This window comes from Coturnix japonica, chromosome 23 (genome assembly GCF_001577835.2).
Source record: "Coturnix japonica isolate 7356 chromosome 23, Coturnix japonica 2.1, whole genome shotgun sequence".
In the NCBI taxonomy this organism is placed as follows: domain Eukaryota; kingdom Metazoa; phylum Chordata; class Aves; order Galliformes; family Phasianidae; genus Coturnix; species Coturnix japonica.
Window position 1 is genome coordinate 2125873 of NC_029538.1, and position 16853 is coordinate 2142725.

At 48.0% G+C, this 16853-nt stretch overlaps 1 protein-coding gene across 2 annotated transcripts; it reads right to left on the bottom strand.

Annotated features, from left to right (window-relative positions):
* Positions 1 to 803: 803 nt before the first annotated feature.
* Positions 804 to 16164, bottom strand: MACO1 (macoilin 1). Of its 2 annotated transcripts, XM_015883361.2 has the most exons (11): positions 15948 to 16164; positions 11067 to 11208; positions 10270 to 10396; positions 8514 to 8637; positions 7275 to 7453; positions 6296 to 6791; positions 4138 to 4296; positions 3780 to 3962; positions 3335 to 3455; positions 2805 to 2979; positions 804 to 2016 (listed from the first exon to the last, which is right to left on the bottom strand). In XM_015883361.2, the coding sequence occupies exons 1-11, from the start codon at positions 16025 to 16027 to the stop codon at positions 1814 to 1816; spliced, it is 1989 nt and encodes a 662-aa protein (XP_015738847.1). In that variant the 5' UTR covers positions 16028 to 16164; the 3' UTR covers positions 804 to 1813. The 2 variants fall into 2 exon arrangements, with proteins under 2 accessions (XP_015738847.1, XP_015738848.1); XM_015883362.1 differs by lacking the exons at positions 8514 to 8637; positions 11067 to 11208; positions 15948 to 16164 and having other exon boundaries at positions 1459 to 2016; positions 10270 to 10378.
* Between the last annotated feature and the right edge of the window lie 689 nt (positions 16165 to 16853).

Here is a 16853-nt window from a genome sequence, read left to right on the forward strand (position 1 = left end):
GTGGCTGCAGTCAGAGCGCAGGCCTTGAGGTGAGAACGCGGCTGTGCCCATAGTGCTGTTTCCCACCCTCACATTGGCTGCAATAGGCCCCACAGGGCTGTGCTGACAGCTGTGACCACACAGAGATAAGGACACGGCCAGGGCCAGATAGTGAGTGCGAACGGTGCTGAAGGAGGCAGCAAAATGGGGAACCTCAGCAGCAAAGAGATGGGGATGATATTCCATCATGGGAACCTCCAGCAGCTCTGAGTAACACTGCTATGGTAAGGATTGAACCCCTGGTGGTACAGGTTACAGCCCTGGTGGGGCTCCAGGTTTATCCCATAAGGCAATATCCGTGCTGGAAATAATGAAACCTTAATGCTTGTACTGCCCTGTGGGTCCTGTGTCCTTGTTTCTTCTCATCAGCTGCACCAAATGGCAGGAAACCTCAACAAAAAGCCTTTCAGAAGCACTTTGTCTTTCCAGGCTCCACAATATTAGGTTCATTCTGCTCACTCTGCTCATGCCTGATGCAGTTTTATCTCCCATCCATCCAACCCACCCTCCAAATCACCTGCAGCCCTTTGGAAGTCAGCAGTGCAAACGTTTGTTCTGCCAGCCTACATTATGGTACTATGGTTAAACTGGTTGGACTTGATCTTTGAGGTCTTTTCCAACCTGGGCAATTCTAATTTAAACCTTTGTGCAATTAAAAAAGCCTCTTTAAAAACCTCCTCGGCACAAAAGGCTGAAGAAATGAAACATTCAGCTCCGTTTTAAGTTTTCACACTTGGGGGTGATAGAAAAAAAAGTAATGATAATAAAAAAAAAAACCAGAACTGCAGCTTTTATTAGCCAGCTTTACAGTCTCTTGTATACAGTACATTGCACAGCTCTGCCTTCACAACGCTTCCTGGGTTAATATTGTGCCTTCTGTGATGCTGTATCAAGGCAAGTTACAGAACACTGCTGAGTTTCTATCGAAATGAACAGGAGGTGGAACCTTGGTTTATAATGAACATCCAAATTACCATGTACAATTTGCAGCAGACTCTGTAATGAGCTTGATATAAAGCTAGATGACAGCGAAGGGGGGAAAAATAGTTTATAAACTATCAAGTTTCCTCTTGAAATGTCTTTTCCCAAGGCACTGTGAACAAGACTGTCAGCAGTTCTCAATGACCAGAGACACCAATGGGAGCATAAATAATTCACACAACGACCACCTCACCCATTTCCTCCTCCTTTCCCTTAAACAACACCCCTGAATTTTGTTTGGTCCTCGGAGGGGGGGGGACTCAAATTCTCTTCCTCAACACCGTATGCTTGTATTTAACACATCTAGCAATCAAAGCTTTGTTGGATTATTTCACCCTTTCACTGGCAAAACAAAAAGGTTTTCCCTCACTCAATGGATCTGATTGGCAAATTCAACTCAATCGTTAAAATAAAATAAAACAACAGGAGAAGAAAGGGTTCCAAACCAAGCAAAGCCCTGTATTTTCAAGAGGAAACCATGCACAAGTACATAAGAAGGCAAAAATTGGCTACTTGAAAACCAAGAATTGTTTTTAATGCATTGGCCAAGGAAAATAAATTGCAAAGTTCTGTGAGGTTCTCTAAAAATTTACAAGAAAAAACTGATGTTCAGCTCCGGTCGATCCAGATGGGTGATGGGTTTATTATTTTTTTTTTTATGTTTTTTTTCTTGTTTTTAATGACAACAAATAACAGTCTCACACGATACGATTTCATCTCGGACTGCAAAGAGACGCTCCTGTGTGAAGCCTTCGGTACGACAACGTCACCGGGCAAAACCAAGAGTTGGCATTCATTTCTTCATGGGCTGATAAACGGAGGCGTTGGGATCAAGTCCAGAAGGGCTGGTCTCCACAAATTTGGAAGAATAATGTGGGGAAACGGGGCTCAGCGTGCTGGTGGCTGCGGTGTAGGTTATGCTGGGCATCACCGCCATCACTTCGGCAATCTTCTGTTTTAGCTCCTTGATTTCCTGATCTTTCTGAATGATTTGCCCTGAAATGGCAAAGAGCATCGCTGAGGAACAGCCGCACCTTCCCACCTTCCTGCTCATCCCGTGAAGCCAAACAGCCAGAAGGGATTCAGCTTTTTGATATCCTAACAGCAAAAGCAGACCCGGTGGAGCTGCCCCTCTGTGCAGATGAATTACATTTAAGGTACCACATCGCACCAGCAGATCCTCTATTCCATTTTGCAATGTTTGGATCCACAACTGCACAGTGCCAAAATATGATCTTTATTCTGCACTGTCCCGTTTGCATTTCACAACCACCTCAAGGGGGGGTTATTAAATGCATTATTTCCCTTATTTTCAAAGCTGTCTGCACTGTTTTTCTACACCCTCCCCCAAGTTGTGCACACTCACAAACTCATTACAGCTACATAAAGAGCACAGGAAAAAACACTCTCATTCTAAGAAAACCTTCCTGCAAAAGAAGAAGAACTTCGAGGAAATTCAACAGCTGCTAAACCAAGAGCTCACTTCCGTTTGCTGCAGGGCCTGCCCAGCTACCAGACAGCCCAGCAGGGTTAAGTGCTGGCTCCAAGCGCCCTCTGGTGGCACTCCGACACGGTCACCTCTCTGCTCACCAACAGGGGGACTTTTGGGTTTTAATCCCCTCATTTCATTTTATTTTCTTTAGGAGATTCATGGACAGGGCTAACAGACAGCTCGGCTATTTTCTCTTCTAGCTCTTCCAAAGAAGTTCTCCAGCTCTGAGGAACAGGGCGGTTTGGGACCCCAAGATTCCCCAGCCCCAACCCTCCCCACCACCGTGTGTTACCTTGGGCAATCTCGAGCTGCCGTTTTGCATCTCCTAATGCAGAGAAAAGATCCAGCTTGATCCGTGTCTCTGCGCTCAGGCTGTTCTCTAAGTGCTGTGTTTTATCCTGCATGGCTGAAAGTGCTGACATCAACACCTCCGTATCCTTCTCGTTTTCCTTGTACTTCCTCAGTTCCTGTAGGAGCAATGAGGACAAATATTATTCCTGTAGGTTTCATGGATGAGATGTACTGAGAAGTCTCCCTTCCCTACAGTGCACCACTGGGCCTGGTATTAATACAATCCAATTAAAATGATGGTTAATTGAGGATGCTGTAATATCACCTGCAGTAATTACACACGACCATCACACAAGCCATTAAAGCCATATTGTACAAAGAGCAGTTACAGTGCAGTGAGCAGGTTCCATTTCTTCTGCTCCTCAGCTCCTTACTGTCTGTACCACTGAGACCTTTTGCTCGTCCCTTCCAGCTGAGAGTCTCAAAGCACTCGCTGTGAAGCTGCTCTAAGCCCTGGCACTTTCTTGTTACCTGAACTTTCATTTCTAGCTCTCGTATCTGATCTTCTTTCAGCTTGATGTCAATGGTCAGCTTCTTGCACTCTGTCTCCAGCTCTCGGATTCGATTCCTTAAAGTTTCGGTACATTCTCCTCTGCGGGAAAAGTATTGAAAGAGAAAACTGAATAAGAGCAGGAGGCTGTCAGCTCATTACATGACAAGTACTATCGGGATTGTAGGGTAAGAAAGGAAAGGTAACTTTGTTCTGTTCAGTAAGAGATTTTCCCCATGGCATTAATAAAGAACTCCAAAGAGTTGCCCAACTTTACACCTCGAGGACTGGGAAGTTGGGGGTCTGACCCACACAGGGCACAACAGCTCTCTGCCAGCACAGCCTCCATACAGCTGGTAACTCAGTGCCTCCATCATCTGAGACATTCTGTGGAGCTGATGTTCCTAATGGGGCAGATCCACATACCTTGTAGCAGCAGCAAATGCAACAGCACGTGCAGCGGTGGCTTCTTCCAACTTCTTTCTCTTCTTTTCTTCCATGAGCTGTTTTTCTACGAAGGCTCTTGCCTCTTGCTCTGCCTTCAGTTTCTTCTCCAGCTGGCTGATCATCTGCTTGTCTTTTTGTTTCATTTGTACAGCATTGTGCAATCTGGAAGGTGACAGGTATGAGATTTAACACAGGTTTTCACTTACAACACTTGTTCCCAAGCGAGTCTTCCTTTCTTGCAAGCAAGCACCTCCTACTTTACAAAGACTTAACATTTCCCCCTCCAGCAAACTGCAGCCATCAGCACCCAACTCACACAGCTCTGCAGAGCACCTACTTGTTCTGGAGCAGTTCGTTTTCCTGCCGGAGCTGTCCGATCTCAGACCGAATTCCCCGCTCTGTGTTACTCAAAGAGCTGATCTGGCTGCGCAGCTCCTGCTCGATCTGCCTGCTTGCTTGCAGGTCAGCCTTTAACTTTTTAATGTCTTGTTCCAACCTAAGACAGACAATTTGAAAAGAGAGCGTTCAGTTTAAAGGACTTTCCTGTTACCCAAAGGTTCCAATGCATTGGATGATCAGCTCGGAAATGATGCCTCTCTTTGCTGCATCACCTCGTAGGTAACTCTACACATGCAGCTCTACATACAGCTATGCACACACTTTGTAAACCCACAGGAATCCTGGTCCCCTCCATGCACTGCAGCACTGTAGAACACGTGATGGAATCACCTCCATCCCTCCAAGCAGAAACAAAACTGATAAGGCTGAGAAACCCCCATGGCTGACAGGTGACCACAAGAGCCCATTATTGCTTTTCTCACCCAATTCAGGCTGTGTTGACGTCGCACCGCACTCCTGAATTCTTACTAAACACAATTGGGTTTTTTCCTTGAAGCACAAGTTGTACATGTGTCACCTTATCCATAATTCAGGACTCGGTGAATTTAGTTTCAATTCCTCCTGAACTGAGAGAATCTGCCACACTCATCATTGCAGCCTTAACAAGTCATGCAAGCTTATTAATAGATTTTCATCCCAAATGAGTTAAATAAACACAGTAGTTTGTAAGGAGAGGCCTCCAGCTCACCTCTGTGCTCCCCACAGGACTAAAAAAATACATCCTAAATGTACGCATAGGTAGAAGAAAAACCATAGTGGGCAAACAGGAATGGCACGAAGCAAATGAATGCTTCATGCTGAGGACAACAAGTTATTTCTACACCTTGAGCTTCAACATGAATTCAAGTGCCCTCCCCATATGAGTTAGGAAGCCAATAACCCATCACAGTGCAAGGACTGAATGTTTCCTGCCTGCTTTCTCTCATTAAGACATCAGATCCTGCATTCTCTACTGTGAGCCACATGCTCATCTTCAGCCCCCAAATGCTCTGCTGTAAAAAAGCAAATCCAAGCTCTTCTCTGTACACAGACACGAGGCTGGTTTCTTTCATTTCTCATCACCAGAAACACGGACATGCTTTCTCTTTTCTTAAGCGCTGCTGCCTATCATTACCAATCTCAGTAATGAAGTACATGACTGAGCAGTCACCTCCACAGTGGCTCGTTTCCCTTATTGCCTTGGGAAGGCAAAGCCAGCTTAGGCTGCTGCTTCCAGCTGCCCATAACCCACTGATGAACCGAGTGTCCCTTCGCTTACAACTGCTCCATCATCACCTGGCTACAAAAACTGAAGCTCTACGTGACCCAGTGTGCTTTGCTATGAGACCTGTCCTTTGTTTTGCTCTCTCGTGGCCCCATCTGTTGCTGTGAGCCCCTGCTGCCAATGAGAGCGTGCAGCACTGCAGTTCTGCTGTAGCAGCTCCTCAGGGCACACTCCAGGTGAGCAGACATCAAGATGTGAGCTCTCCCATCTTCACAGCTCTGTTAAAGCACCGTGGCCTGCATTTAAACTGATACGTCAGCAGTAATGCACACAGCAAGCTCAGGTTGTGGCTTCAAGGAGTCGCAGGGCAGCCGACACTTTGCATTTGTCCTTGTGAATTAAAAGCAAAAGCCAAACATTTCAAGGGGGGAAATAGAGAAACCCCACCACCAAATGAGACACCAAAACCTGCCCAGGTACCACCGAACCCCTCCGAATTCCCTGGAGGTGGAAAGGTCACCTGGGAATGTTTGCTAAGAACACATGCACCAAGCTCTGCAATGAGCATCGTCCATGTTCTCCTCACGCCTTCCCTCCAATGACTGGCACAGTCACCCACAAAGCCCCACAACACCCTGTGAGGTCGGTGAGCACCACATCCCAAGGGACACAGGAAGCTGTTTGATGTAGTCTGCACGGCCAACAGGAGGTAAAAGCCAGGAGGAGAAGCCCAGCAGGCTGCCTGCTGCCTTACCCCATCACAAACCAGCTCTGTCCTCTCTATGGGATGATAAGTTACATTTCCCTTAGAAGACCAACTAAGAAAATAAAACCCCAAACAATCCCAATGGCACCACGAGAGGCCAGGACGCTGCAACCCAATGAAACTCACCTCACCAACGCATCTGGTTTGCTGAGCTGGTTATTGGGAATACAGTTCTCCATTAAGTCCTTATGTGCGCTCGGGCTCTTGCTCGGACACTTCTGTTTCTTCTCATTCTTAGTGGATGCTGAAGGGATGCTCCCATTGGTCGCACTGTGGCTGCGGGGGGAGGAGTTCACAACCCCACTGACATTTTTGTAGTTTTTGGACGAGGCAGTGCATGAGTCCTCCTTTAAGAGGTTTTCTGTACTTCCTACAAGGTCGTTATTTAACCTTTTACTATTGATATGGTTTTCCATATATTCGATCTCTTGTATTTTAGAGTCTACAGGTTGCAATATGTTGTTATTGATTCCAAGGTTGTGTTTCTTAGCATCCTTGTCCTTTTCTTTCCCTTTTTCTCTATATTCCAGCTCTGGTAATGTTGCAGATAACTTCTTATTTGCTGGAATGCCTCCATTGTGCTGCAAAAGCATCGAGGAATCCATCTCAGATAAACCTTTGGCTGCAATACCAAAGAAAATAAAGGAAAAAACACCCATTAGTTCGTTAAAATCAATCAATATTACGACACAAAGAGAAATGATGGAGTCTGCAACCATCTCTTCTGCAGAAGGCAATTGTTAAGAGTCGGCTTAGGGGGACAGGGGAGGTTTAGGTTGATATTAGGAGGAAGTTTTTCACCCAGAGGGTGGTGTTGACTGGAACATGTTGCCCAAGGAGGCTGTGGATGCCCCATCCCTGCGGGCATTCAAGGCCAGGCTGGATGTGGCTCTGGGCAGCCTGGGCTGCTGGTTGGTGACCCTGCACACAGCAGGGGGTTGGAACTGGATGACCATTGGGGTCCTTTCCAACCCAACATTCTATGACAAGACCCACCCCAACCCAAACAAAAGGTTTATTTCAGCCTTCCTTTAGGATCACAATGGATGAAAGCAGCAGAACTTTGAGGTTCTGGCAGCATGAAAAAGCAGGAGGTGCAGCTCACCTTCCTCTGCCTCCCTCTCCTGTCGCTGCAGCATCTGCTGCTCCGGGGGCAGTGCTTGCTGCAGGAGCTGCATGTAGAACTCGTTCTCTTTCTGCACTTCTTTCTGTTTTCTTAAACGCATTTTGTAGCTGACGTAGCTTTTAAAGCCAAAGCCCAAACTGACGACAGGGTAACCAATGCTAAAGGGGAAAAAAAAAGAAGAGCAACTTTATTATTCCGCATGGAAATTAATGAACTTTTTTGCTGTGCTAGAATTAAAACGTAGAGACTTTGTTACCAAGCCTCGGTTCGTTACAGACAGACTAATTGTAACATAAATGATGACAACAATGCAACTGCAGGGTGCATAGCAGTGCCAGCTGCTGGACAAGCACAAGGTGCAACTGTGCATCTCTCCAGGAGGTAACAGCCAACTGCAATCCAGCTTGTTCCTGAGGGGCCACGCAAACATCTCCATACAAAAGTACAACGTCTTTGGTAAAGCCTTGTAAGAAAGCACCACGAATCTGCATTCTGAACACAGAAGGTGTCCTACACTGGGGAGAACTCCCATCTAAATGACTGCATTAACCATGGAAGTCTTCCCACTCCTTGCTCAGTAACAGCACTGTGCAATCTGCATTTCTAAGTACGCAAGAACCATTTGCATATGCATCTGCCAAAGCTCCTTTTGTGATGCTGAGCAAAGCCAGCTGTAGCTCCAGTTTGAAAACCCTGATGACAAGCTGAGATGTCTGCATCTAATTCAGCAATAGAAAGACTTTTCTTCGCAGCTCCTGAGCTGGTTTTGTAACCTGAGCTGAATTCAGTTCGTGTTTAAGGGGTTTATTTGCACAGAGTGGACAACAGAAATGAAAACGACAGATGCCAAATTAACGAGGGCCATCCCACAGGGAAACAGGACCAAAGTCTGAGAACAAAAGAGGGCACGCATTAAACCCAGCACAGCATCGTGGTAGAGAACTGCACCTCTGCTTCCTGAAGGAGGGGACAGAGAGGGATCCTTCATTAGGGAAAATCTGCTTAACATCACAAATCTCTTCAGGATAACCACACTTGGTTAACATGTAACATGTATTATGGATGCAATGCCTAAGGTGAGAGCTGTGAGAGGGAGAATCAAGCAGCCAAACCCTGAACCAACATCCGAAGCCTTGAGTATCGATCCCTCTGGTTTAATAATCTCTGGTTTAATAATAAAGGCTTAATAACAAAAGTCAATGAGCAAAGGGGACTTACCAGTGTGCTGCGAAGGGACGGCAAAGGTCCACATGGAAGTTCTTTAAATCTTTAAATCTAATTGCTGCTTCGATATAAACAAAGAGTATCCACAGTGATACTGTTGGTAGACACACACCCCTCTCTGCGGAGGGGAGAGAGATGGAAGGAGAAACAAAGGGAAAGAGAGAGAAACACCTCAGTATTATACTACAAGGCATTCTGAAGTCAGTTTTAAAGGTTTCCAAAGGACAACGGGCAATTTTCAGACATTTATAAACGGAATGGTGAGAGCCTGGGATGCTTTTTTGCTTGGTAAAGTATTGAGGGTGTCTTTAAAGCTGTTCTGAATGTTTGCCTCCTTATCTTGTTCGATTACAACCAGCAGAGGTGGAGCAAACAGCACGGAGCGGCACAACACCGTATATAGACTGGGAATGTGAGTGCAAGGAGCTGCAGATGAGCTCATGTTACAGCTGCCAACCTCACAGCCAGCACTGCTTCCCCACCCCGAGCTCAGGATCTGCCAGGCCCAGCACTGAGCAGATGGGCTCCAGGAGCCGCTTATGGCAGAGGAATGGAGGGCAGCACATGGATCCTTCCAAGCCAAGCAGAGCACAGCTCAGCTCTCAACCCCTTTGGCCAATGGAAGCCACCACTGCTGCCTGTTATTGCTGCTGTAGGATCCCAGGACTCAATTACAGCTCCGTGCCCCAAACTTCATCAAGTTCTTGGCTACGCGCCGACGTCAATGTCTCGTGTGCTTATTTGGAAACAGGTCTCCAGTTTGGAGCTGTGGGTGCTATTTTGAGGCCCTGATGTGATTTGCTTTGCTCTATTTACTATGCTCTCTACTTTGGTCTCTCTTGAAGCGCTTTCTTTGATGCGAATTGGAGACCTGTGGTAAAATCCCTCTGCTACAAGGGATGGCTCTGGTAGGTAAAAACACTACCTAAAAAGATACCTAAAAAAGAGCATATTCCCATTGACTTAAATTAGCCTTAAAGAAAAATTAACTCCTAAGGCTGCAGGGAATCAGAGCTGAACAGCTGAAGTTCAACCCGGCCCATCAGGTTCTGCCTTTACTCTGTGAACAACTCAAGACAAAGCTTCGACATCTTAACGCAAACCTAAAAATAAACCCAGGTTTGGGGTTTTATTTTTAATCTATTTTACATTGGGCAGCAGCTGGTTCAGAGTCTTTTCCATGAACTCCCACGCTGTCATTATTACCCACGATTAACTCGTCAGGGAGGCACCAGCAAACTGAGAAGGTGATCTGTGCCACCCTGCAAGCTCCCATCATCTGACTGCAAGACTAACACACAAACACCACCAAAGCCCCAACCATCAAGGTCCTGGGGGACAAAAAGCTGCCTTTAAGCAAAGCAAGGAGTCTGCCTGTATTAAATCCATTGGGATATAGGGTGATATCCCAATTAAACTGCGTGTTGGTTGAGCAGTGGGAAGGGTACGGTATCATTTCAGAGCTCTTGTATTTGCTCAGTGCTTGTTGAGCTGTGCAGGAGAGCTCTGGAGTCAGGAACTCCTGCTGACAGACCTTCAGTTCCAGCAGTTAATCATTAAGTGATGATTAACCACAAGATGTACAAAGAGAGACGACATAAAGATACCAAGGATAACAAAAAGAACATTTCTCACCTGGAAATAAAGTACATCAAAGCAAACGTCACAAATAGGGGTTCAGCACGTTATTAAGAACTAATTAAGATGCATATTCTAATCAGTATGTTTTAGTTGAAGAACAGTGACCTACCTGTGTGCCAGACATACTGTACCCACACATACGTGCTGGCAGCAAAGAACAGCCATTGTATCGGGATGAAGAGCAGACATATTATATTTGATGTGAACGCCACACAAACAAAAAACACTGAAAAAGCCTAAAAAGAAAAGGAGGGTGGGGGGAAAGAAGAGAATTTCAGTTTATTCCAGCAAACAACACCAGGGAGGCCAGCATAGAAACGAGTGTTACTTATAGTCAAGGTAAAGAAGTGACTGCACCAGTAGGGTTGGGAGGGATCATGAAGATCACCCAAGCAAACAGAGCAGCCTGGCTGATGGCAGGGCACATCTGTCCAACTATGAGCCAACATGTGCAGTCAGACCATATCCGTGTCCCATCCAGTCCTCCTGCATGGCCCCAAGCTGCTGCATTTACTCCTTGCTTTGTTGGAAGGTCACTGACACACAGTGTTGATGTTGTCTTATCATGACCAGATTCTACCACATAATAAAAATCAGCGGCGTCACTTACCCTCCCCGAGCGGTAAATATTTAAACAGGAAAGGGCTTAAAGAAAGCTCTAATAGAGGAGGATCCAAACAAATGCCCTTATCTCAGGAATTCAGACGCTATCTGCCTCCAGTGAATACTTGGATAGCGATGTGTTCCGCTTCCACAGCAGATGAAAGGGGCAATGTGAGAAGGAAGAGATTTGAGCTCAGGTCACTTTGTGGAGCTGAGCATCTAAACTGCCTCTAAACAAGGTGTGGAACATAGAGATCACCCTGACACCTAACAGGAGATCCATCAGCTCCGTGCTGTACTCACCAAGCCCTGGTATCTGAAGGAATCGTAAACGCTCCTGATGAAGAGCCAGAAGGGCCACAGATACTCAAATCTGAACTCCAGGACAAAGTCTGCTAACAGCACCAGCGCCCAAACCACCAGGAACTTCAGGTACAGGAAGGTACTGCAGGGAGAGAAGAAAAGTCACCTCGGTCAGCACTTCCAATGAAAGGCTGGGGGAGAAAATACAGTGAGCAAACAACCGTATGAACTTACCAACTCTTTGATTTAATGAACTAAAAGGTCAGGAATAAAAGCTGCCAGTAACAGGAGGGAAGATTTCATACAAAATAATCCATCTACAGGCTGTCTTCCATTAAAATCAAGCCTCGTCTCACACATTCAACTGCATTTATTGTTACAGCAGTAAGGAAGGCGGCGAGTTGCTCTGACCATCCGCTCAGCCCCCAGCTCCCTTTTGCTTTGCAGTGTGTTTGTCCAAAGCAAAGCCAGGCAAACAGAGACGCTGCCACAGCTGCAGTGCTCTGCTCCGCTCCTGCTCCACGCTCCCCCATCCTCGGGGCTGAGACGTTTCTGCCTCCCCCTCCTCACACCGCAGCTGTTCTCCCATTGTCTGCTGCGCTGAGCACAAACCCCACGATGGCCAATAAATGAAGGTATATTTTAAGCCTTTAACTACAGCCATCGGGAAGAGTGTTTTGATGCCGAGCTGTCAAAGGGGTATATTTAAACATATCTACGTTCAAACAAATACATCCATGTAGGGGAAAAAAAAAACAACCAACAACACCAAAAAGCCAACAACAAAAAGGGTGTATTTGCAGCACGCTGCAGCTGGGGGGGATCCTTGGGAGGAACACACAGATCCCATCCACAAAGGCACAGTGACACCCTCCAAATGGGATTATGTGCATAGAACCACGGCCCAAAGGCAGCAGTAGCCCCCTCCTCCCCCTGCTTTCTATCAGCCCTTCCCAGTGCTGCTTCTCCCTCTATTGTCCCCCTGTGCCATACGCTGCTGCTCTGTGACCCCACACCTGCAGCTCTGACACCCACTGATGCTGCTGCAAAGGAATGCATAAATCCAGGCAATCAGTTTGCTGACCCACAGGAGGAGGATTCCTATGGGGGGAGCATGGGATGAAGGGGGGGGGGCTTTACACCAAGAGGTGAATTGAGGTCAGGTGTGAGCAGGAGCTGCTTTACTCAAAGGTCAAACGGCAACAGAATGGAATGGGGCTTTGGTGGGAAGGATCCTGCTCTGTTGCACCACTAATGGGACTCAATGGGGACCAAGCAAGCAGCACTTTGAAAGACATCAAGGAAGAGGAGCAGCAACAAGTCAACTCCGATTGCCTCGACAACAAGCAGCCACAAATACCTCAATGAACAGCTCAAATCCTAATGCACGTGCAGTGCCAAAGACAAAAGGATGCTGAGTGTAAAATGATGGCAACGGAGCTGAAAAGGCATAAAGCAAAGGTCTGAATGTCAACTGTGGAGACAAGAGACCTCCTGAGCCCACTCACCAGCCCTTGGGTGGCTCTGAAAGCACGGCTATGTCCTAAAGATCACAGCATCCCTTGCACAGGTAATACCTGTACATTGCTCAGGTCTTTGCTGTGCTTTATATGTGATATTAGCTTGGCAGGATAAGAAATGATGGCACCCAAAATACAAGGAGCAGCTTGAAGGATACAGAGGGCTGCATGTTTGCAGGTTGGTTGCCATGAAGGGCTGAAGGAATCAGCTCCCAAACTCTCCAGCATCGCAGCTCTCAGCTCCGCTCCCCACTATGTGAGTTCAATGAAGGTCTGGGATGAGGGTGGGACAATTGGGCTTCAATTAAAAAGCAAACACAAACCCTACAAGATTCAAACACGCTCATCAAGCTGTTTGCTCAGCCTCTGCTCTGTTTGTAGCGCTGCGATGCTGCCCCCTGATAGCTGCACTGACTGGGTTTGTGCAGGGCAGCAATTAAGATAAGTTGGGTAAATAGCTGCAGTAACCAGAGTCATTTTAATGAGCTGGAATCCAGTCGTTATAGAGACGCTGCCTGTATGTGACATCCCTGAATGATGAGGAGAAAGTGAGGGCAAAAACCAACCTATGGCACTAAGGCAACTCACATAATAACTTCCAACCATCGCTTTAACCATCCAGGCATCACTTTAACCATCCCAGCATCATGTACTAACATCCAAGCACTGCTTGCTCAACAACAGGAGCCCAAAACAAGACGCTCCCATATCAAGCAGAGCTTCCCCAAGAGGTGAGGAGCTCATGGCAATGACTGTCATACACGGAGCTGCCCACCGACCTGCTGCCTCCTATAAGGCAGCAGCTGCAGGTTGGGGCTTAGTGAGCAGCCAAAGCTCAGCGGGGCTGGAAGCAGAAACAGGACGCTGTACTGATACAACTTTATGAAGCCAGATATCACAGATTTTATAGTTTTCATAGACTTTATAGATTCACCAAGGTTGGAAAAGGCCACTGGGACCACACAGCCCAACCGTGGCCTTATGACCATGTCCCTCAGCTCCACATCCACTCTTATTGCAGCCCCAATGACACTGAGCCCCCAACCCCCTCCAGCTGGTGACGGTACCATCACATCGCTGCTCTCTCCCAGCTCTTATCCCCCCATAAACCATGGGGCCGCCTGTTACCTGTGCTCACACAGACTGGGGGGCTGAGGCTGGTGCCCTCCCCTCTCATACTCCCCCACTCCCCGCTCCATCCATTACCTGCTGTATCTCCCATTATACCCTGCTCTATCCGTTACCTGCCATAGATCCCCATCATGCCCCGCTCTATCCGTTACCTGCCGTATCTCCCATCATATCCGTTACCTGCTGTAGATCCCCATTATACCCCACTCTATCCATTACCTGCCATAGATCCCCATTACCCATTATACCCCATTATATCCGTTACCTGCCGTAGATCCCCATTACCCCTGGCCCACCCGTTACCTGCCGTATCTCCCATCATATCTGTTACCTGCCATAGATCCCCATTATACCCCACTCTATCCATTACCTGCCATATCTCCCATTACCCCTGGCCCACCCATTGCCTGCCGTAGATCCCCATTACCCATTACATCCCGCTCTATTATACCCCATCATTACCTGCCATAGATCCCCATTACCCCGCTCTATCCGTTACCTGCCGTAGATCCCCATTCTACCCCATTCTACCCATTACCTGCCGTATCTCCCATTACCCCCCATCATATCCGTTACCTGCCATAGATCCCCATTATACCCTATCACACCCCATTACACCATTACCTGCCGTAGATCCCCTCAGCGATGCGGTTCCATTACATTACCCATTACCTGCCGTGTATCCCCATTATACCCTATCACACCCCATTATACCCTATCACACCCTATACATATCCGTTCCCTGCCGTAGATCCCCATTATACCCTATCACACCCATTACCTGCTGTAGATCCCCTCAGCGATGCGGTTCCATTCCGTTACCCATTACCTGCCATAGATCCCCATTACCCCCCGTTATATCCGTTACCTGCCGTAGATCCCCTCAGCGATGCGGTTCCATTCCATTACCCGTTATGTTACCCATTACCCCCATAGATCCCCATTACCCCCCATTATCCGTTACCTGCCGTAGATCCCCATTATATCCTATCATACCCCATCACACTCGTTACCTGCCATAGATCCCCATTATACATTACCCCCATAATCCCCATTACCCCCATTACCCCCATTACCCCCATTATATCCGTTACCTGCCATAGATCCCCATTATCCATTACCCCATAGATCCCCATTATATCCTATCATATCCGTTACCTGCCGTAGATCCCCTCACCGATGCGGTTCGATTCCATTATCCATTACCCCCATAGATCCCCATTATACCCTATTACACTCGTTACCTGCCATAGATCCCCATTACCCCCATTACCCCCATTCTATCCGTTACCTGCCGTAGATCCCCTCAGCGATGCGGTTCCATTCCATTACCCATTACCTGCCATAGATCCCCATTATCCATTACCCCATAGATCCCCATTATATCCTATCACACCGTTACCTGCCGTAGATCCCCTGAGCGATGCGGTTCCATTCCATTACCCGTTACATTACCCATTACCCCATAGATCCCCATTGCCCCCATTACCCCCGTTATATCCGTTACCTGCCGTATATGCCCTCAGCGATGCGGTTCCATTCCGTTACCCATTACCTGCCACAGATCCCCATTATCCATTACCCCATAGACCCCCATTATACCGTATCACACCGTTACCTGCCGTAAATCCCCTCAGCGATGCGGTTCCATTCCGTTACCCATTACCTGCCGTAGATCCCCATTATCCATTACCCCATAGATCCCCATTACCCCCATTACCCCCGTTATATCCGTTACCTGCCGTAGATCCCCTCAGCGATGCGGTTCCATTCCATTACCCGTTACGTTACCCATTACCCCCATAGATCCCCATTATCCCCATTACCCCATAGATCCCCATTATACCCTATCACCCCCCATCACACCGTTACCTGCCGTATATCTCCCATTATACCGTATCACACCGTTACCTGCCGTAAATCCCCTCAGCGATGCGGTTCCATTCCGTTACCCATTACCTGCCATAGATCCCCATTACCCCCATTACCCCCCATTACCCCCATTACCCCATTATCCCCATTACCCCCATTATATCCGTTACCTGCCGTAGATCCCCTCAGCGATGCGGTTCCATTCCGTTACCCATTACCCCATAGATCCCCATTACCCCCATTACCCCCGTTATATCCGTTACCTGCCGTAGATCCCCTCAGCGATGCGGTTCCATTACGTTACCCATTACCCCCATAGATCCCCATTACCCCCATTATATCCTATCATATCCGTTACCTGCCGTAAATCCCCTCAGCGATGCGGTTCCTCCTCAGCGGTCTCCTCAACTTGCTGCACTCCGCGCTCCGCCGCTTCATGTTCCCCGGCCCGTCACGGCACCATGCGGCCTCGTCTCCTCGTCTCCTCCTCCTCCGTCCTTTTCCCTTCTGCCGTTTTTTGGCTTTTTTTCCCTTTTATTCTTTTTTTTTTTTTCTTCTAATTTTTTTTTCTTTTTTTTTTTTTTTTCTAACCCGGGAAACAAAGAAATAAAAATAATTCCTGGTCCGGCCCTCCCCGCCGCGGCTCTCCGCGCAGCCGCCGCGCAGCGCCCCGCCCTCCCCGGCAACACCCAATCAAACGGCTGGTGACGCAAGAATGACGGCTCTGTGGACCAATCAGCGGTGGGAAAAGGCAGACGGACGGCTGAGATGCCCTATGAGAGTGCCGCGATGTTGGTCCCGCCCCGCGTCATCGAGCGTCCCGCCCACGCGTTTAATTGACGGCCGCGACAGCCTATCGCAGAGCAGGGATTGTGAACTGACGGCTCTTCAGCCAATCGCGAAGCAGCTCTCGCTTTCCTCCCGCCTACTGCCCGTCAACGCTGGTTCCGTCCGTGCTGTGATTGACAGCAGCGCTGCCCAATAGGAAAGAGGAGCGGAGCTGAAAGGACAGCTCAGCCATCCAGTCGGAAGCGGAAGAAGGCGGGCTCAATTTCCTCTGTCTCCGCAGCCCCGAAGGGCCGCCCCTCAGATTGATTGACAGCCCCGCTGACAAATCACATCGCAGAGCTCAGGGAGCGCCACAACAACGCGGCTCTGTGCGGACAGCAGCACGGAAACACATTGAGGAGATTGACAGGAGAGCGGACCAATGGCGGAGCAGGAAGGGGGCGGGGCGTCTCAGATCGGCCCAAACACGGACGGC

Coding starts and splice junctions, on each gene's coding strand:
- MACO1 (XM_015883361.2), bottom strand. CDS start 16,027: ATGAAGCGGCGGAGCGCGGAGTGCAGCAAGTTGAGGAGACCGCTGAGG. Junction 11,209..15,947: donor GCTGAGGGGATTTACGGCAG/GTAACGGATATG, acceptor CTCTCCCTGCAG/TACCTTCCTGTACCTGAAGT. Junction 2,017..2,804: donor GCAGCTCGAGATTGCCCAAG/GTAACACACGGT, acceptor TTGCCATTTCAG/GGCAAATCATTCAGAAAGAT.